The 21,884-nt window shown below is 45.4% G+C and overlaps 1 protein-coding gene across 1 annotated transcript in view; it reads left to right on the top strand.

Moving 5' to 3' along the window:
* LOC139266767 (doublecortin domain-containing protein 2) overlaps positions 1–21,884 on the top strand; it is a 233,875-nt gene that overhangs the window by 76,527 nt on the left and 135,464 nt on the right. The window contains exon 5 of the mRNA XM_070884359.1: positions 6,021–6,167. Within this exon, the coding sequence (XP_070740460.1) occupies positions 6,021–6,167 (147 nt within the window). The remainder of the gene's footprint in view (positions 1–6,020; positions 6,168–21,884) is intronic.

Here is a 21,884-nt window from a genome sequence, read left to right on the forward strand (position 1 = left end):
AGGGATGAGAACCGTTACACTATGCAGCGGCATCAAAAGAAGCCCGGGTGGGCGGGGGTGGGGGTGTTTGCCGAGCCCATGTGTCTGGGCGAGGAAGTGATTCTGCCAGCCGACCATTGAGCCCGGTGAGGAGACGTTCAGTTGTGGTGGGGTGGTACTTTGAAAAAAATCTAAAACTAAAGAATTGCATTAGACTTTGTTACCCCAAATGTCCTCATTTGAATGCCTAGCTTCCCATTCTAAGCAAGCCTATTGTGCACACACAGTCCTGTGTGTGGTCCATACTAGGGCGTCAACCTTGGGGAGAGAGAGAACAAAGAAGCTTGTCCTGCTGTTTTGAGCTTCTTGCAAATTAATCATGGGGGCCAATACTGACAATGCTATACCTTGTGCAAGCCTTCTGCATGATGATGCTGCAGAGGAGATGATTGATTCGACATCATTGCATGAGGAACCTCAGAGCACATAGGATGATGGGCAGGAGGCCTTACCCACGTCAGGTATATTGAGACAGGCATTCATACCTGCATCTGAGTGATGTAGACTGTGTGAGAAGGCTGCGTTTCCGCAAAGAAGTTGTAACTGAGATCTGTGAGTTAGTAAATACAGACCTGCAACCTAGTAGCATCAGGAGGACTGCTTTGTCAGTTGGAGTGAAGGTTACAGCTGCACTTTCATTCTATGCATCTGGATCATTCCAGGCCACAACTGGGGATGTGTGCACCATTTCTCAACATGCAACACATATCTGCATTTGGCAGGTGACTGCTGCACTATATGTCCAGAGGAATGACTACATAAAGTTCTCCATGACCACCCAGGCAATGCGTGAAAGGGCTGTGGGCTTCTCCAGGATTGCTGGCTTCCCAAAGGTACAGGGCTGCATTGATTGTACCCACATCGCCTTGCGAGCACCTTTGGAGGATTCTGAGATGTGCAGGAACAGAAAAGGCTTCCACTCCATTAATGTGCAGCTCGTGTGTGACAACATGCTTTGCATCATGTGAGGTAATGCGAAATACCCTGGGAGCATCCATGATGTGTTCATCCTACAAGAGAGCGCTATATCTGCCATGTTTCAGCAGCAGCCAAAAGGGCAGAGCTGGCTGCGGGGAGACAAAGGGTACAGCCTTGCTACCTGACTCATGATGCCCCTATGTGCAACCCGGATGGAAGCTGATCGGGAATACATGTTGTACATTGCGACGTGCAGCATAATAGAGTGGACCATTTGCATCTTGAAACAGTGTTTCCGTTGCCTGGACCGTTCCAGAAGCTATTTGCAATACTCCCCTGAGATTTACAGTTTACTGTTGTGTGCTCCATGCTGCACAACTTAGCCATCATGAGGCAGCAGCAGCTGGTAGTAGAAGACCCACCTGAGGTGAGAGTGGCTGATGATGAGGAGGATGATGCAGATGATGAGGAGGAGGAGGACGAGGAAGACATGCAACTACCTGAACCCGGAGCACGACGGCGGAGGAGGGCGGGCCATCGTGTCCCTTTAACAATTGCTTGAGCCTTGCGCCAGCAGCTCATCCATGAATGCTTTGCTGCCTGAAGGCTCAGCGGCAACTATTCCACATGGACCAGTTCCATAATGTGTTGTGTTAATGGAAAAAATAATGAAAATGAGTCAGTTATAATTTAAATATATTTTATTAAAAAGTTTAACAACACTTGTTTGTACTTAACTTAACTTTAATAAAAATATTCTTGTATCAAACTTTAAAGTTTTCAGTTAAGATCGCTTACAAACTTTAAGATCACTTAAAAACTTTAAGATCACATTACAAACTTTTAAACTTGTAAATTTACATAACTTACAAAAAACTTTTAATTTGAGAACAGTTATAACAATAATAATAACAACAACAACAGCAGCAAAGAAAGGCTGCACCCATCTCTCCTCCACCTTATTCTAAGACCGCCGCCGCACTTGTTCTTGGTGACTCCACTACCCCTGCCCGCAGACGGTGGCGCAGTGTTTCTCGAGCTGGTACAAGCTTATTCTTTCAAACACCTCGGATAATGTGCACATCTTAATGGGGGGGTGGCAGGCGGTAATGTGGAAGGCCCGGCTTGGGCCTCTTCAGAGGCTGGTCTGAGGATTGGAGTTGGAGTGGAAGTTGATTCTGTCAATGGCCGCGGGGTCTGGGCGTGTTCCCTTATTGCAGCAGCTAACTCCGACAGTCTCTCCCTCATGTGCCCTGACAGTATGTCGACTACCTGCAACATTCCATCCCTCATGTTCACCAACAGCGCATCAGCTACCTGCGACATTCCCTCCCTCATGTGCACTGACATTGTATCAGCTACCTGCGACATTCCCTCCCTCATGTTCCCAGACAGTGTTCCCATTTCTCATGAAAGTATTGTTACTTCTCTCGACAGTCCCGATACCTCATCACCCACCCAACTGATGGTGTCCAGGAGTGATCGTGTAAGGTCAATACTCTCTGCACTCATTTCCATCATCTGAACCACATCTGTTAGATCCTGCACCTCAGGAGAGCGCTGTCTAGCTCTCCTTCCCCTCCTCACCCTGGGTGTGGCTCGCTGCATCCCACTGGGACCCGCAGCCTCGGACGGTTGGGTCGTGGGTGTGTTTCGCTGCACCCGACTGGAATCCCTAACCTCGGACTGTGAGAAACCACGGAATGTCCTATCAACACTCGTACCACTCAGGAAAAGGCCTGGCATCTCAATGGGCGGCACTTGCACCTCCTCTAGAGTGAGTACAACAGTGGGAGCTTCATCCATCCCCTCCCCTTCCCCTTCACCCCCATGCTCTTGGTCTGCAAGGTGGAATTGGAAGATGTTCTCTTCAGGCTCGTCCCCGTCTGAATCATCTTCTACATCGGCTTCAGCCTCGTCTGGGTTGGCCTCAATTTCTGCAAAATATAACAGAACAGACAAATGGTTAACAGCAGAGGAGGGGGCAGGGTGGGTGGCATGAGTAGGCACACACAGCACAGGCAGCAGGCTGATTTGAAGGAACATAATGAATGACATTGCATCAACCGAAACGTAGCTGACAGAGACATCCCCATGAACTGAAACATGGTTAGCCTGCGCAGTACTTAACATTTAGCAAAGCCAGACTGTGGAATTTGCAGGACGTACCCTCTCCCTCGAGTGTGGGCCCAGCTTGTGCAGTGGTGGTTGCTTTTCTCCAGGCAGGACCCATCAAAGCAGCGACCCTCTCTTCCAAGGGTGTCAGTGGATGCATATTTGCTGGGCCTCCTCCTGTTCGAGTTCTTTCCCTTTTGTTGTGTGCCATCTTCCTCTGCAAAGATGAAAATGTAACTTTTTAGAGAGGGTGTCTTTCTGCTGGGTGGGCCACATACAGATGGTCACATTTACAATTGCAATTCTATTGAATAAATGAAAATATTACTTACACTAACTACTTGACCAAGGGCCTGCCACTTCTTTTTGCACTGGCCTCCAGACCATGGGGGTGGTCACCACTGCGCAGTAATCTTCTGCAAGTTGGTTCCAGCGTTTCTTCATTTCTTTTGGTGAAGCTTTATGTGACCTCTGCTGGTGTCCAGCTCATGCCATCTGGCCTCAATTACAGTAACTAGTGTCTCCACTTCCTCTTGTGAGAAATTCTTGGTCCTTGAACCACCTTGCATTTTTTATTGCAGTTCTGATTTTTTCCAATGAGAATTAAAGTTCTCACACACTCTTTAAAAATGGCCAAATGCAGACCGGGAGCTGTACTGGGCATGCGCGCCCATAGCAATCACGTCAAGCATGCGCAGAAGGGGGGACATCGTTTTTTTGGCGCAGGCAATAGGCTCCATTCCCTGAAGCTAAAGGACAGGCTGTGCAGTGCCAAATTCAAAAAATAGAACGGGGAAACTTGCTAGTTATTTTTTGGGAGTAGTCAGGGCCAAAAAAAAGGGCACAAATTTGGCAATACACCAAAAAAAGCATTGGGGAAAATTGAGCCCTATAGCTGTACAATAAAAATGTCCCCATAGTGTTTGGGGTTGAAATCATGTTTTGTGATACAAACAACCAATATGTTAATCTGTTTATGTGAAATGTATCTGTGCACTATTTAACGAGGCATCAACCCTTTAAAAAGAAGTTAAAGCTTTCATGAAAAAAGCATATAAATGAATTTTGTATCAATATGTTAATGTGTTTACTATTACTGTTACACAGCATTAATTGAATTCTTAATTTATCAAGGCATAATAAATATTTGGTTGATTTATGATCTAAAATGCACTCTACATGGGCACATGTTCGCTTCCTGAATGAATACTTCCCAAACACAAAGGAGAAGAAATTGTGTTTTCTGATGGTGAATAATGTTTTTTTTTAATGCTAGATTGGCGAACACAGTAACATGCTAGAGATATTTATTTCTGAGTAAACTGTTACAGTTTACAAGCGCCTTCCCTTCTAAATGATGGAATGGTTTACTGATGCAGACTGTGTTTCCTGTGCCTATGTGTTGTGAGATAGAATAGAAAAATGCTGGAAATACTCAGCAGGTCAGGCAGCATCTGTGGAGAGAGGAATATGTTGCTCTCTCCATAGATGTTGCCTGGTCCACTGCAAGTGTTTCCAGCAATGTTCTGTTTCTATTTCAGATTTCCAGCATCTGCAGTTTTGTTGCTTTTGTTTCTGTGTGTTGTGAGGTCTTTTAATTAAACTGTGACACGTGAAGTAATGAGCATGTGATTTTTAATGATGCAAAGAGAAGAATGTCATACTCCCTGTGCAGCGCCATGCTTGTCTGCTCTGAATTCCCTGCTATTTGGAAGAGGCAGCCACTCTGCTTTCTGGTGAATTGGAATTAGCACAATGTATTAGCTTGGATGAATAACCTTACAATCCAGCAGCAGAGGAGGGATTGAAGTAAGGCCTAATATCAAGAGACTTTCCATGATGGGGCAATACCTGCTAAGATATTTGCTAATGATCTTATTTGATTGGGAAATCATTTTAATGTTTCGGTGTACCATATATCATGAAGTTTGGCAGTAAAATGTCAGCTAGCTCCCAGAGGCGTGAGCCTGACAAATTCTTTGAGAGCTTTGCCCCTTTTGGGATGTCCCGTTAGTTTTTGCAGCACATAATACAGGGACGAGAAATACACAGCAGGTTAATTAGCACCTGAAACAGCAAAGTAAGTTACTATTTTGGCTGTAACCCTTCATCATAAACTGCTAAAGGAGTCTGCTGATGGGCCCCATCTGATATATTAACCTGTCTGTTTCTTTTTCAGATGCTTAGAACCTGCTGTGCATTTTTTCTTTGGCATTTTCTAGTATTTATTTCAATTTCTAATGAACCTGGTTTTATTTTACCTCATTGCACTACAACAGCCCAAGTACATTTCACATGGGGCCACTACAACCCGTCAGCATCTCTGAAGATAGAAAGTAAAAATGGAGGCTGTGATTAGTTTTACAGGAAATGGAAGTACCACCATGATACAGCAGGAGGTGCTGTTCCAAAACTGGTATTAAGATGCATTGTTGGATCAATGGGGCCAAAATCCCTGTGCAGTACACGTAGGGAATGCACAATTTCAGGCGCAAAGGAGAGGAAATAGGAACGGAGACCCATGACACTGTGTCTTCACCTCCTTTATGTTGTCCGTGGATTGCCAGGGTTTGTCTTGAGGGGAATGGAAAATCAGATGCGCTCTGCCTGAATGGTGTTCAGGCGCAGAAGGGGTAACAGGAAAATCGGTCACAAGATAGCATCTATTCTACGTTAAGTCTGACTTGAGAGTACTTGATCTTGAGAGTAGGCTTGGAATTTATGCAGGGGCGCTCTGGCGGAACCCTGAAAAAATGGCATAAACAGCTAACGAAGTAACAGCGGGCGATTGGGAGGATCGTGGAAATTCTCTGACAAAATATATTTTTTTGATTCTCCATCTCCTCGACTTAACCCCTTTTTCGATGTACAAAATCACCCAAAAAGAAACTTTAAAAATTTGGTCAAAATAAAGATAGTAAGGCTCTCCTTTTTTTGCATATTTACAGACTCTGCACGCTAGATGGGAGGCCCTTGCTGGGTGCAGCTGAATTAGAAAACAACCAGTATTATGTGGCTGTGGGATCAGAGAAATTCAAGAAGCTGCCCTATTATCAAGTCCTGTCAAAGAAAATTACAGTTCGAGAGACTCAAGGGTAAGTTCTAAACATTGCACCGTTAGTTCTGTGATGTCTGAGGATATAAGTGTGAGTTTAAAATTTTGTTAAGTCAGTAGAGTATTATTAAATGCATAAATTATATTGTGTAATGTGAAATTGAGTGCTGCTCATAGGTTGAGTATAAGGAGCTTTAAGATTCCTCAGGAGTTCAGATATTGGTCTTTAATATTTATAAAGTAAATGCCAGATCTTCAAGATCAAAACTGTTGACTGGAACTGCTGAGCATGCTCTGAAAATAATATTTTATCATTTATTTTTTGCCACAGGCAATACAACAAAACCTCAGTGTGATGAAATAGTGATCTCATTGCAGCCACAGTATGTTGCACTGCAATCCTCTGGTGTAAAGAAAACAACAAGATTTGTATAATATAGGGGGTATTAACAGTATGGGGCTATTTTACACTTGCTTCGCCTGGTGTTAATGAGACATTAATTACTTCAAAATGGGGCTGGTAGCCATACCACCCATTAACCCTGACAATGTGGCCATTTTGAAAGGTGTCTGCTGCCGGGAGTCCAAAGTGTCTGCCTGTTTCAGGCAGTAGCACCTGTTACTATGTAAATCAGGCACCCATGATGTAAGTAGGACCCGGAATGCCATTTTAGGTTGGAACTTGTCAGAGCCTGCGCTCTGTAGTCTCTGATCTATGGAGCCGAAGAGGCCCAGCAAAGTTAAGCTTGGAACTTATTTTTGTGGAGCCAGGAAGAGCAGAAATGATCCTCCGAGCCACGCAAAACTAATTTACACTGTTGTGGCCCTGGAGACCCCACCCTCCCTCCCACCCCGCACTCTGTGATCGCGACCTCCGGCGGCTGGGACAGTTTGATATTGGTAGGCCTCGATCCGGTGAGTTGCTTTAAGGAGCCCATTTGTTGCCCGCAGCTCGCTCATGTAAATGAGGTCGGGGCGTCAGTGCTTTGAGGCTGGTCAGTCGCCTAAAGGTTAAAATCTACCCTGTCAATTGCAGCAGATTCAAGCTGCATTTACTTTGCCTGAGGTAGATTGTCCAGCTTTCCCCATGGACGTTAACATGCTCTTGTCTTATCTCAGCAAAAAAAAACATCAGGAAATGCTCAACTTCAAACTTTGCTGCGATTAGGAAGTGCAGGTGTCACTTTAAGAAGCTATAACAGCACGTTTCTGCTCCAGCCCAGGAAATCCTGACCTCTGCACTAGCGGAGCCTGACTTAAATCGAACTGGGAGCACAGGAGCTGCGTTTAAATGAGGGGACAGTGGTAAACCTGGGAGCTCCTTCTGTTTTACAGCAGTCCAAGACTTACCAGGCAAAAATGCACCGGTTTTGCAGTACACCAGGAGCAGAATTTCAGCCCCCTTTAGTTCCTTCAGCCAGGTGACAGGGTGAGTGCAGAAGGAGCAGGAAATGGGGATGGTGGAAAGATGTAGGATGGGATCCCTTAGTCTGGGAACAGGTATCTGCAGACGGCATTAGGAGAAGAGACATGGATACGCATTGGGTGGGCCTGAGCACTTAGATTGAGAACTTGGTGCTGGTTGAATCCCAGTCAGTTCCATTCTACTGAACTGGAATCAGTTCCTTGTGGATCAGTATTGAAATGTTATTACATTGGCGACAAACACTGCCGGCCATTCATACTGTAGACCACCTGTGGGCCGAATTCAAAGGTGGGCGAGATAGTTGGCATCCCATTATCTACATTGAATAAAAAGCCTGAAGTGCCATTATATCCGTATGTAAACAAGTAGACTGAATAGACTTTAAACAGTGTCACGTGAATAGTTGCGCTGGGTGACCTCTTCACAATACTCCAGCCCCGAGTGAGGCTACATTATTGATGTGAATTTTCTCCTTTAATATTAACATGGGGGAGTAGGTTGGTGTGCAACTCTCCATTAATGCTGTTCTAGGATCAGTGACAAACATTCTCACAAAAAGTCCTGGGGTGACTTTCCCTCTGGTTTTCCATCAGCACCTCCTCATACGATGGCAAGGATTGAGTACCCAGAAGAAGAGTTAGAGCGGGGTCGCGGAGAGAAACAGTTTCAGATTGCGTATTACCATGCATCATGCCTTGTAGGTTTCTATGTTATTTTCTCAACGAGACACAAATGCCTCCCTTGCAAAGATGATATTACTGTTAACTTTATAGGCTTTGTGTCATTTGATCTCCTGCCACTTTTGAAATTATTCCATCTCTCAACCTCGGGCTTGTTTAATCTAATATCTCTCTCTAAGGAAAGGAAAAACTGACATTACCCATTCCTTTCAATATCACAGTTCTATTTCCTGACTGTCATGAAGTGACATCAGGGCCTGCTATGGTGGACATGTGGTCTGGATGCCTCATTCTGATGGCTGAAGGTAAAAGAAGATGATGTCTCATACTGTGCGAGAAATAAATTAGACTGAACATGATGATCTGTCTGTCTGTCTGTCTAATCAAGTTTAAATTCTGCCAATCTACCACTGGTCTCCTGCCATGCGTTTGGTGTAAGCCTGGCGGAAATCCCAGAGAAACAGTGGTGTTATGTATGCAAACCTCACCAATGTGCAAAACTTGCCATTAGGGGGCATACCTATGGGAGACCTAAGGATCACCTGTGCAGGTATAAAAGGCAATCCACCATGCTGCTTCCTTACTTTGGAGTTACATTAAATAGACCAAGGTCACAATGGTTTGAGCTTACAACACAGTCTTGTAGAGTTATTCTGAACATATTAATTGGCGACGAGTTACAGATCACGAACTTTCACGCGGTAATGGCTGCCATTGGTATTCTTGAGAGATTTGTTGAGGGTGATTGGGAAGCCTTTGTTGAGCATCTTGACCAGTACTTCGTGGCCAACGAGCTGGACACGGCTGAGACGGAGGTCAAGTGCAGGGCGATTCTCGTCACCGTATGTGGGTCTTCGATATATGGCCTTGTCAAAAATCTGCTGGCACCAGTCAAACCAATAGACAAGACTTACACAGAGCTGTGCATGCTGGTTTGGGAACACCTCAAGCCGAAGGAGAGAATCCTGATGGCCAGGTATCGCTTTTACACGCGCCATCGCTCTGAGGGCCAGAACTAGATGAGCTTTGTTGCCGGCCTAAGACGCCATGTGGGACAGTACGAATTTGCTGAACCTTTGGGGGAAATGTTGCGGGACTTTTTCATGCTTGGAATCGGCCACGAGATCATTCTTCGCAAACTGCTGCAATCACTAGATCTGAGCAAGGCCATCATGCTAACCCAGGCTTTCATATCCATGAGCGACAATATGAAACAGATATCTTCACAGCATCGAAGCTCACCAGCAAGTATTGTGCATAAAATAATGCCTTCAGCAGGCAGAACTGTACATGGCAAGGCCTACACAACTGCAGAGGCCAGGCCTCGGGTGACTCAGAGGCCGCTATGGGGTGTGAATGCATATCGATTAATACCATGTTGATGCTGCGGGGGCAGTCATAGAGCCCAGCAATGTCGATTCAAGTACTATGTGTGCAATGGCTGTGGAACAATGAAGCATCTCCAGCGAATGTGTAAATGACCTCTGACTCACTACGTGGTAGAGTCAGCAGAGGACGACCGATCCAGCGCGGATCAGGAGAGCAGGAGAGGCAACTCAACCTGAGGATGAAGAGGAAGTGTATGTGGTATACACCTTCACCACCAAAAGCCCTCCGATAATGTTAAAAGCTAAACTTAATGGCATTCCAGTCTCCATGGAATTGGACATGGGGGCGAGTCAATCAGTCATGAGCCAGAAGCCTTTTGAGAAACTGTGGGGAAACAAGGCACAGAGGCCAAAACTGAGCCCGATTCACACAACGCTGTGCACTTACACCAAAGAACTCATTCCTGTTATCGGCACTGCGGCAGTGAAAATATCGTACGATGGAATGGTGCATGATTTATCACTATGGATTGTACCAGGCGATGGCCCAATGCTGTTCGGCAGAAGCTGATTAGGAAAGATCCGATGGAACTGGGACGATATCAAAGCACTGTCTTTGGTGGATGACACCTCGTGCGCCCAGGTGCTAAAAAATTTGCGCCGTTATTTTAGCCAGGCATCGGCAACTTCACAGGCGCAAAGGTGCAGATTCATCTTGTTCTTGGGGCATGGCCCGTTCATTACAAGGCCCAAGCAGTCCCATATATGATGCAAGAGAAAGTCGAGATCGAGCTGGACAGACTTCAACGAGAGGGGATCATATCGCCAGTTGAGTTCAACGAGTGGGCCAGTCCAATTGTGCTGGTGTTGAAGAGCGACGGGACAGTCAGAATCTGCAGGGACTACAAGGCAACGATCAACTGAGTCTCGTTACAGGACCAGTACCCAGTACCTAAAGTGGAGGACCTATTCGCAACGCTAGCAGGGGGAAAGTCGTTCACAAAGCTAGACCTAACCTCTGCTTACATTACACAGGAGCTGGCTAAACCATCAAAGAAGTTGACGTGCATCAACATGCATAAAGGACTGTTCATATACCACAGATGCCCCTTTGGGATTCGCTCAGCTGTGGCCAACTTCCAGAGGAACATGGGGAGTCTGCTGAAATAGGTTCCATGCACCGTGGTGTTCCAAGACGAGATCTTGATCACTGGTCGCAACACCACCGAACACTTGCCAACCTGGAAGAGGTTCTAAAGCGACTGGACAGAGTGGGACTCAGGCTGAAACGCTCCAAGTGTGTTTTCCTGGCGCCAGAGGTCGAATTTCTGGGGAGAAGGATTGCGGCAGACGGCATCAGACCCACGGACTCCAAGACAGAGGCCATCAAGAATGCACCCAGAACACAGAATTTGACAGAGCTGCGTTCGTTCCTATTACTCCTCAACTATTTTGGTAACTTTCTACCGGGGTTGAACACTTTGCTGGAACCCTTGCATTTATTGCTACACAAGGGTGACGACTGGGCTTGGGGTAAATCCCAAGAGACAGCCTTTAATAAGGCCAGAAACCTGCTATGCTCTAACAAGTTACTTGTGTTGTATGACCCATACAAACGTTTAGTACTAGCTTGTGATGCGTCATTGTACGGGGTCGGTTATGTGTTACAGCAAGCAAATGTGTCAGGCAAACTGCAACCGGTTGCATATGCCTCCAGAAGTTTATCCAAGGCTGAAAGAGCCTACAGTATGGTTGGAAAAGAAGCGTTAGCATGTGTATACGGGGTTAAGAAAATGCACCAATACCTATTCGATCTCCAGTTCGAGCTCGAAACCGACCACAAACAGCTTACTTCACTGCTCTCAGAAAGCAAAGGTATTAATACCAATGCTTCATTCCACATCCAAAGATGGGCACTAACATTGTCTGCATATGGCTATGTAATCTGCCACAGACCAGGCACTGAGAACTGCGCTGACACCCTCAGTCGGCTTCCATTGCCCACCACCGGGGTGGAAATGGCGCAACCCGCAGACTTGCTTCTAGTAATGGATGCTTCTGAGAGTGAGGGGTCACCCATCACAGCTCGCCAGATCAGGACTAGCCAAGACCCTGTGCTATCACTAGTAAAAAGCTGCATCCTTATGGGTACTGGTCGGCGGTTCCCGGGGAAATGCAAGATGAAATTAAGCCGTTCCACCGACGTAAGGATGAATTGTCTATCCAATTGGATTGTCTCCGATGGGGGAATCGAGTGGTTTTGCCAAAAAAAAGGGAGGGAAACATTTATACGCGACCTACACATACCCACCCAGGCATAGTCACGATGAAGGCTATCGCCAGGTCGCACGTTTGGTGGCCCGGCATTGACTCAGAATTGGAGCCATGCGTACACCAATGTAACACTTGCTCACAGTTGAACAATGCACTCAGGGAGGCCCCACTGAGCCTGTGGTTATGGCCCTCCAAACCGTGGTCCAGGGTCCACGTAGATTTCGCTGGCCCTTTTCTAGGAAAGATGTTTCTAGTATCAGTGGGCGCTTACTCTAAATGGATTGAATGTATAATAATGTCATCATGTACGTCCGCTGCCACCATTGAAAGCCTCAGGGCCGTGTTCGCCACCCTTGGTTTGCCCGTCGTCCTTATTACTGACAATGGACTCTGTTTCACCAGCTCGGAATTCAATGAGTTTATGACCCACAATGGCATTAAGCATGTCAGGTCTGCCCCATTTAAGCCCATGTCCAATGGTCAAGTGGAACGGGCAGTCCAAACCATCAAGCAGAGCTTGAAATGCATAACGGACGGCTCTTTGCAGATCCGGTTATCTTGGGTCCTGCTCAGCTACCGGACATGACCCCACTCGCTCACCGGGGCTCCCCCTGCAGAATTGTTAATGAAGAGAGCACTCAAAACCAGGCTCTCCTTAGTCCACCCGGATCTCAATGATCATGTAGAAACCCGGCGGCACCGGCATAACGTGTACCACGATCGCGCGGCTGTATCGCATGACATTGTGGTTAATGATCCTGTGTTCTCAATTATGGTTATGGTCCCAAATGGATTGCTGGCACTGTTTTAGTCAAGGAGGGGAATAGAGTGTTGTTAAATTGTTGAATGGGCAAACGTGCAGAAAGCACTTGAATCAGACCAAACTGCGATTCATGCACAACCAAGAACAGTTTGAAGAAGACTTTACCATCTATGATCCGCCAACACACGCCCAACCAGCAATCGACTTCGATGTCAACTATGAGGATGAACCCACCATGCCCGACAGTCGGATCAGACCAACTCACCAATGCCAGGACTTCATCTCAGGCATTCGACCTGGGAACGCAGAGTACCAGATCGCCTCAACTTGTACATAAGACCTTGGAGGAGAGTGATGTTATGTATGCAAACCTCACCAATGTGTAAGACTTGCCACTAGGGGGCACACCTGTGGGAGACCTAAGGGTCACCTGTGCACCCCGGGCAAGCAGGTATAAAAGGCAATCCACCATGCTGCTTCCTCTTTGGAGTTACATTAAAGAGACCAAGGTCACAATAGTTTGAGCTTACAACGCAGTCTCGTGGAGTTATTCGGAACATAATACAGTGTAAATGGCTGCAAATGACCACTTATTCTGTTTCTCTGGGGTTTCTGCTGTCTCTTGCCAAAGTTGCAGCAGGAGACTGGTGATAATCTTGGGCCGTTTCTAGGATGGTAAGTCTCGTATACATTTCATAGTTACATAAAATCTACAGCACAGAAACAGGCCATTCATCCCAACTGGTCTATGCCAGCATTTATGCTCCACATCAGCCTCTTCCCACGTCTCTTCATCAAACCCTCTCAGCATATCCTTCTATTCCTTTCTCCCTGATGCACTTATTTAGCTTTCCCTTAAATGTATCTATGCTAATTGCCTCAATTACTCTTTGTGGTAGCAAGTTCCACATTCTTACCACTCTTAGGGAATTCAGAAGAAATTTCTTTACCCAATCACATTTCTTCATAATACTTGAAGTGACACACTCAAATTTCTGTGTCACACTTCAAAAAAAGTACAAGAAATGTAGGCAGTCAATAGACAAAGGAGCCAGAATATCTGTAACTTTGAAATGATTTTACAAATCATGTTTTAATAAAAGCAAGTCTCAAGAGCAATTAAACTCTGACTTCAGTCAGTGTTTACTTAGTAACAGTTAGACTTTATGGCCTTAAGGGGAATAGATAGGCGTTTCTGTGGCCGCAACCGAGACTCCAGGATGGTATGTTGCCTCCCTGGTGCAAGGATCAAGGATGTCTTGGAGTGGGTGCAGGACATTCTGAAAAGGGAGGGAGAACAGCCAGTTGTCATGGTGCACATTGGTACCAATGACAAAGGTAAAAAAAGGGATGAGGTCCAACGAGATGAATTTAAGGAGCTAGGAACTAAATTAAAAAGTAGGACCTCAAAAGTAGTAATCTCGGGATTGCTACCAGTGCCACGTGCTACTCAGAGTAGGAATCGCAGGATATCTCAGATGAATACGTGGCTTGAGCAGTGGTGCAGCAGGGAGGGATTCAAATTCCTGGGGCATTGGAACCGGTTCTGGGGGAGGTGGGACCAGTACCAACCGGATGGTCTGCACCTGGGCAGGACTGGAACCAATGTCCTAGGGGGAGTGTTTGCTAGTGCTGTTGGGGAGCAGTTAAACTAATATGGCAAGGGGATGGGAACCAATGCAGGGAGACAGAGAGAAACAAAATGGAGACAGAAGCAAAAGACAGAAAGGAGATGAGTAAAAGTGGAGGGCAGAGAAACCCAAGGCAAAAAACAAAAAGGGCCACTGTACAGCAAAATTCTAAAGGGTCAAAGTGTAATAAAAAGGCAAGCCTGAAAGCTCGGTGCCTCAATGCGAGGAGTATTCGGAACCCAGGAGAGGGCTCTGAGCTAGTTAGAGTGGGTGAGAGCTCAGATGAACAGGACCCCAAGAAAGAATGCAAAAGGCAGGAGGCAACAGAGCAGAGTAGCACTGGGGTAAGTGTAAACCACAAGGTGATAGGAAGGGACAATATGTATGAATATAAAGGGGCTGCAGGAGGGGTCAAAACTAAAAATCATGGTTTAAAAACTAGTATTAAAACACTCTACTTAAATGCACGCAGCATTCGAAATAAAGTAAATGAGTTGACGGCACAAATCATTACAAATGGGTATGATTTGGTGGCCATTACAGAAACGTGGTTGCAGGGTGGCCAAGACTGGGAATTAAACATACAGGGGTATCTGACAATTCGGAAGGAAAGACAAGAAGGAAAAGGAGGTGGGGTAGCTCTGTTAATAAAGGATGATATCAGGGCAGTTGTGAGAGATCATATTGGCTCTGATGAGCAAAATGTTGAATCATTGTGGGTGGAGATTAGAGATAGTAAGGGGAAAAAGTCACTGGTGGGCGTAGTTAATAGGCCCTCAAATAATAACTTCACAGTGGTACGGACAATAATCAAGGGAATAATAGAGACATGTGAAAAAGGAATGGCAGTAATCATGGGGGATTTTAACCTACATATCGATTGGTCAAATCAAATCGCACGGGGTAGCCTGGAGGAGGAATTCATAGAATGCATATGGGATTGTTTCTCAGAACAGTATGTTACAGAACCTACAAGGGAGCAAGCTATCTTAGATCTGGTCCTGTGTAATGAGACAGGAATAATAAACGATCTCCTAGTAAAAGATCTTCTCGGAATGAGTGATCACAGTATGGTTGAATTTGTAATACAGATTGAGGGTGAGGAAGTTGTGTCTGAAACGAGCGTACTATGCTTAAACAAAGGGGACTACAGTGGGATGAGGGCAGAGTTAGCTAAAGTAGACTGGGAACACAGACTAAACGGTGGCACAATTGAGGAATGGTGGAGGACTTTTAAGGAGCTCTTTCATAGTGCTCAACAAAAATATATTCCAGTGAAAAAGAAGGGCGGGAAGAGAAGGGATACCAGCCGTGGATAACCAAGGAAATAAAGGAGAGTATCAAATTAAAAACCAATGCATATAAGGTGGCCAAGGTTAGTGGGAAACTAGAAGGTTAGGAAAATTTTAAACGACAGCAAAGAATGACTAAGAAAGCAATAAAGAAAGGAAAGATAGATTACGAAAGTAAACTTGCGCAAAACATAAAAACAGATGGTAAAAGCTTTTACCGATATATAAAACGGAAAAGAGTGACTAAAGTAAATGTTGGTCCCTTAGAAGATGAGAAGGGGGATTTAATAATGGGAAATGTGGAAATGGCTGAGACCTTAAACAATTATTTTGCTTCGGTCTTCACAGTGGAAGACACAAAAACCATGCCAAAAATTGCTGGTCACGGGAATGTGGGAAGGGAGGACCTTGAGACAATCACTATCACTAGGGAGGTAGTGCTGGACAGGCTAATGGGACTCAAGGTAGACAAGTCCCCTGGTCCTAATGAAATGCATGCCAGGGTATTAAAAGAGATGGCGGAAGTTATAGCAGATGCATTCGTTATAATCTACTAAAATTCTCTGGACTCTGGGGAGGTACCAGCGAATTGGAAAGCAGCTAATGTGACGCCTCTGTTTAAAAAAGGGGGCAGTCAAAAGGCAGGTAACTATAGGCCGGTTAGTTTAACATCTGTAGTGGAAAAAATGCTTGAAGCTATCATTAAGGAAGAAATAGCGGAACATCTAGATAGGAATAGTGCAATCAAGCAGCCGCAACATGGATTCATGAAGGGGAAATCATGTTTAACTAATTTACTGGAATTCTTTGAGGATATAATGAGCATGGTGGATAGAGCTGTACTGATGGATGTGGTGTATTTAGATTTTCAAAAGGCATTCGATAAGGTGCCACAAAAAAGGTTACTGCAGAAGATAAAGGTACGTGGAGTCAGAGGAAATGTATTAGCATGGATCGAGAATTGGCTGGCTAACAGAAAGCAGAAAGTTGGGATAAATGGGTCCTTTTCGGGTTGGAAATCGGTGGTTAGTGGTGTGCCACAGGGATCGGTGCTGGGACCACAACTGTTTACAATATACATCGATGACCTGGAAGAGGGGACAGAGTGCAGTGTAACAAAATTTGCAGATGACACAAAGATTAGTGGGAAAGCGGGTTGTGTAGAGGACACAGAGAGGCTGCAAAGAGATTTAGATAGGTTAAGCGAATGGGCTAAGGTTTGGCAGATGGAATACAATGTCGGAAAATGTGAGGTCATCCAGCTTGGGAAAAAAAACAGTAAAAGGGAATATTATTTGAATGGGGAGAAATTACAACATGCGGCGGTGCAGAGGGACCTGGGGGTCCTTGTGCATGAAACTCTTTTAGAGTCTTCCTTGTGCATGAATCCCCAAAAAGTTAGTTTGCAGGTGCAGCAGGTAATCAGGAAGGTGAATGGAATGTTTGCCTTCATTGCGAGAGGGATAGAGTACAAAAGCAGGGAGGTCCTGCTGCAACTGTACAGGGTATTGGTGAGGCCACACCTGGAGTACTGCATGCAATTTTGGTCACCTTACTTAAGGAAGGATATACTAGCCTTGGAGGGGGTACAGAGACGATTCACTAGGCTGATTCCGGAGATGAGGGGGTTACCTTATGATGATAGATTGAGTAGACTGGATCTTTACTCGTTGGAGTTCAGAAGGATGAGGGGTGATCTTATAGAAACATTTAAAATAATGAAAGGGATAGACAAGATAGAGGCAGAGAGGTTGTTTCCGCTGGTCGGGGAGACTAGAACTAGGGGGCACAGCCTCAAAATATGGGGGAGCCAAATTAAAACCGAGTTGAGAAGGAATTTCTTCTCCCAGAGGGTTGTGAATCTGTGGAATTCTCTGCCCAAGGAAGCAGTTAAGGCTAGCTCATTGAATGTATTCAAATCACAGATCGATAGATTTTTAACCAATAAGGGAATTAAGCGTTATGGGGAGCGGGCGGGTCAGTGGAGCTGAGTCCACGGCCAGATCAGCCATGATTTTTTTGAATGGCGGAGCATGCTCGAGGGGTCAGATGGCCTACTCCTGTTCCTAATTCTTATGTTTTTATATTCTTATATTAAAGGGACACAGCTTCACCTGAGCAGCAGAATTATGCATTCTGCAGTATGTAGTGTAAAATGGATCTGTAAAACAATGTGTTATCTGATTTACTAGGGGATTATCCACTTTGGGGGCAAAAACATGAAGGCAGAATATTATCTGAATGGTGGCAGATTAGGAAAAGGTGAGGTGCAACGAGACTTGGGTGTCATGGTTCATCAGTCATTGAAAGTTGGCATGCAGGTACAGCAGGCGGTAAAGAAGACAAATGGTATGTTGGCCTTCATAGCTAGGGGATTTGGGTATAGCAGCAGGAAGGTCTTACTGCAGTTGTACAGGGCCTTGGTGAGACCTCACGTGGAATATTGTGTTCAGTTTTGGTCTCCTAATCTGAGGAAGGACGTTCTTGCTATTGAGGGAGTGCAGCGAAGGTTCACCAGACTGATTCCTGGGCATGGCTGGACTGACATATGAGGAGAGACTGGATCGATTGGGCCTTTATACACTGGATTTTAGAAGGATGAGAGGGGATCTCATAGAAACGTAAAAGATTCTGACGGGACTGGACTGGATGCGGGAAGAATATTCCCGATGTTGGGGAAGTCCAGAACCAGGGGACACAGTCTTAGGATAAGGGATAGCCCATTTAGGACTGAGATGAGGAGAAACTTCTTCACTCAGAGAGTTGTTCACCTGTGGAATTCCCTGACGCAGAGAGTTGTTGATGCCAGTTCATTGGATATATTGAAGAGGGAGTTCGATATGGTCCTTACAGCTGAAGGGATCAAGGGGTATGGAGAGAAAGCAGGAAAGGGGTACTGAGGGAATGATCAGCCATGATCTTATGGAATGGTGGTGCAGGCTCGAAGGGCCAAATGGCCTACTCCTGCACCTATTTTCTATGTTTCTATGTTTCTATGAAAGAACGTTGGTGTTATTTACAAGGCTGACACACTGCTGGGTGTGTAGGTCATACATCAATGGTGGGCATCACCTTGGTGACAGTTAAAGTTTAAGTTGATTGAAGTTAAGTGTCATTATACCCTTTGATGTTAAAGAATCACCAGCGTGTAATGGTGCAGTTATCTGAGCCAATGTGCTGCAAGGTTTTGTTAAATAAAAAACATTTAAACCGAACATTAGCCTAAAATCATCAGTATTTCTGTACAAAGCGACCCTTTCCCCCCGCGTCCCCGTTCCCCCCCCCACCCCGCTTCTCCTCCCCACCTCCACCCCTTCCCCTTCCCCTCCTGGCCGAGGAGGTCCTCAGGCGATGCTTCATTGGGTGCTGGTGGGGGGGAGCGGTGCGGGGGGGTGAGGGTGTTGGCCGAAGCGCTGCTTGGATGGATACGGGAAAGGACGGTCCCGAGGTGGGAGCGTGCTCCGAGCCATAAGCAAGATGTTGCTGCTGGCTCTCATGTATAGTTGGCAATGGGGATGCATCACCTTGGGGTGCAGTGCGGTGCTCCGGGACCACTGGGAGCCCTCTGCCACCAGTGTTCCTGGCTACCAGCTCCAGGGCCTCCTCCATCCCTTCCATGTTATATCTTATTTGTTGGACAAAAACCCTGTGCCAACTTTATTCTTGGTGCTTAGTAGGCTTTTTGCTGCTGGTGAATCTCCTTCGTGCCTCCCACAACAGCCAGACAGGCACACACCACAGCCACACACGCTTTCAGTGCCTTGAGCTCCCTCTCTCTCTGTCTCCTGTTCTGCACATGTCATGGTGACCCTTGACTTCCAGAATTGTGGGAATGGAGCGTTGCCTTGCCGTTGCTAAGGACGGCCACACTTTACAGCAGAAGGTCAGAAAAATTTAACACTACCGCCCATTTGATATTGCTCGCGGTAACGCCCATTTTTAAAAATGTAAACTAGGTGTTTTCAGAATGGGTGAGAAGCCCGCGATCTGAGAACCCTTTTTTAACCCCCACGCCAGAAATAACGCACATTTTTGGGCGCGAAGCTCAAAAATGGAAGTTGTAGTCCTATATTTGTTCCCTTCTCACTCCCTCCCAAATAGGTATGCAGACAATCACACAAACATCATACATAATATCTCATAATTCGAGCTCTGTTAAAAGGTGCATCTTGGAGTCAGCATTCAAATATCTTTATATATTAACTTTGGCATGCAGCTACGAGTTTCATTGAAAACCTTCATGTAAATCTCGTTGTAGGGAAACCCCATTATAGTACTTCCTAATTAGATGAGTAGGTGGCGCTGTGATAGGAATTTTCAATGTCAAAGCATATCACACATTCCTTGTCACAGATGTGTCCAACCTGATGTTCCACATAGCAGCTGCTATTTGTAAAGATATATATGTAGGATTGCCAACTCTAGTTGGATTTAGTCCAGGAGGTTTCATCACATGACCTCTTTCCTCAATTGCCCTGCCCAGTCATACAACCATTTTTGCTCCATCTTCAGTATTTATATTTATTATATATTATATACTCTGCTGCCCATATCTTAACTCACTCTAAATCTCGTTCACCTATTGCTGCTGTGCTTGCTGATCTTCACTGGCTCCTGGTCCGACAATGTCTCAATTTTAAAATCTCATCCTTGTTTAGAAACCCCTCCATAGCCTTGTGCCTCTCTTTCTCTGTAATCTCCTCCAGCCCTACAAGCCTCTGAGATTTCTGTGCTCTTTTGGCCTCTTGCGCATCCCCGGTTTTATCGCTCCACCATTGGTGGCCATACTTTCAGCTGTCTGGGCCCGAAGCTCTGGAATTCCCTCCCCAAGCCTCTTCACCTCACTACCTCCCTCTTTTTTAAGATGCTCCGTAAAACATACCTCTTTGATCAAGCTTTTGGTCATCTGTCCTGATATCTCCTTCTGTGGCTCGATGTCAAAAATGTTTTTTTTTTAATTGATATCGCTCCTGTGAAGCGCCTTAAGACATTTTACTATGTTAAATGTGCTGTATAACTCTAAGTCGTTGTTGTATCACAAATAAATGAAACGTGTTTAGAGAAAATGAAATGTTTGCAGTTGCTGGGAGGATACCATTGTGTTTTTGGCACCATGATGTTTTCTTATGGCTGCTTCCATACTCCCCCTTCAATTGCACGGAATAAGGAACACGTTGAATCCTTTCAATTTGTGTGGTTTCAGTACTTGCGTGTAAAGTTTTGGATTATCTTCATTCCTGTGTTTATTTGTAGAAATGTAAAATCTAAAAAAAATAGTTATTTGCCGATGCAAACTTATTGCAAAGAAGCATTTTTCTTATTTTTGTCCTGCTTTTCTTGGCCTATTTGTCAACTGAGTCATGCTTGGATTATGGAGGTGAGCTGGGCAGGCTGGGTGAATGAAGGGTTCATTTTAGCACTGAACGATGTTTGCAGGCTGTGGTGCAATCCTGCTTTGCCTATAGACTACATTTGCTCTTGACTCTGTGTACAATGCCATGAGAGATCGACTAGGTTTCAAAGAAAAAAGAAAAATGTCTACAAATGCTGGCAAACGGAAACAAAACCAGAAAATGCAGAAAACACGGCGGGTCAGTCAGCTTATGTGGTCAATGTTTCAGGTCAATCCCTTCTTCAGAACAAGTTGGGCCCTTCTTCAAATAGTTGTTCTTTTCTGTCATTGTAGGTTTGGAACCAGAGCCTGCACAGGATAAGATGTTAGCTCACAACACCTTACATATTAACATTTCCAGGCACTGCACAGCTACATACACAGCAGAGGATACAGTTATTGAGGTTGAAGAGGTAGCAACGGATGAGTGACAGTCCATTGAGAAGGATGAGGAAGTTGTGGTGGCAGATATACTGGTGCCGGGATGGCCACATAGCAGCTATCAATAATCCCTTTACTTTGGGAAATACAGCAGTGCAATGATAGTCGGCAGCTGTGTCACGCTTCTGTTGCTATTCAGTGGGAAGAGAGATGAAAGTGTTAGCCATGCTGACCAATGCATCAGTCACCCGTTCCTTACATGTGCAACCAACACCTTGGTCAATACTTCGGATGATCCATATCCTAGCCTGTAAGTGACTGAGGCAGAAATGTTGAAGACAGTGGTTAACCTTCTTGTCGTGGCAATCCCATTCCCATGCTGGTTGGCTATTAGATGTCCTTGCAGCTGCTGGTACAATGCTGCCACTTGCTTAGTCCTGACCCAGTGCCTATGGAACGAGTTGTCCTTTGCCATTACCAGGGGTGTCAGGGCCTACAGATATGATTGGTGTTGCTGGTGCTTGCTGATCTCCCTGGCATGCTTTCTTTCTGCAACTGGGTGCTTTCAAAGCATCTCCCTTCATTATTTT

Source organism: Pristiophorus japonicus, chromosome 7 (assembly GCF_044704955.1).
Source record: "Pristiophorus japonicus isolate sPriJap1 chromosome 7, sPriJap1.hap1, whole genome shotgun sequence".
NCBI classification, from domain to species: Eukaryota; Metazoa; Chordata; class Chondrichthyes; family Pristiophoridae; genus Pristiophorus; species Pristiophorus japonicus.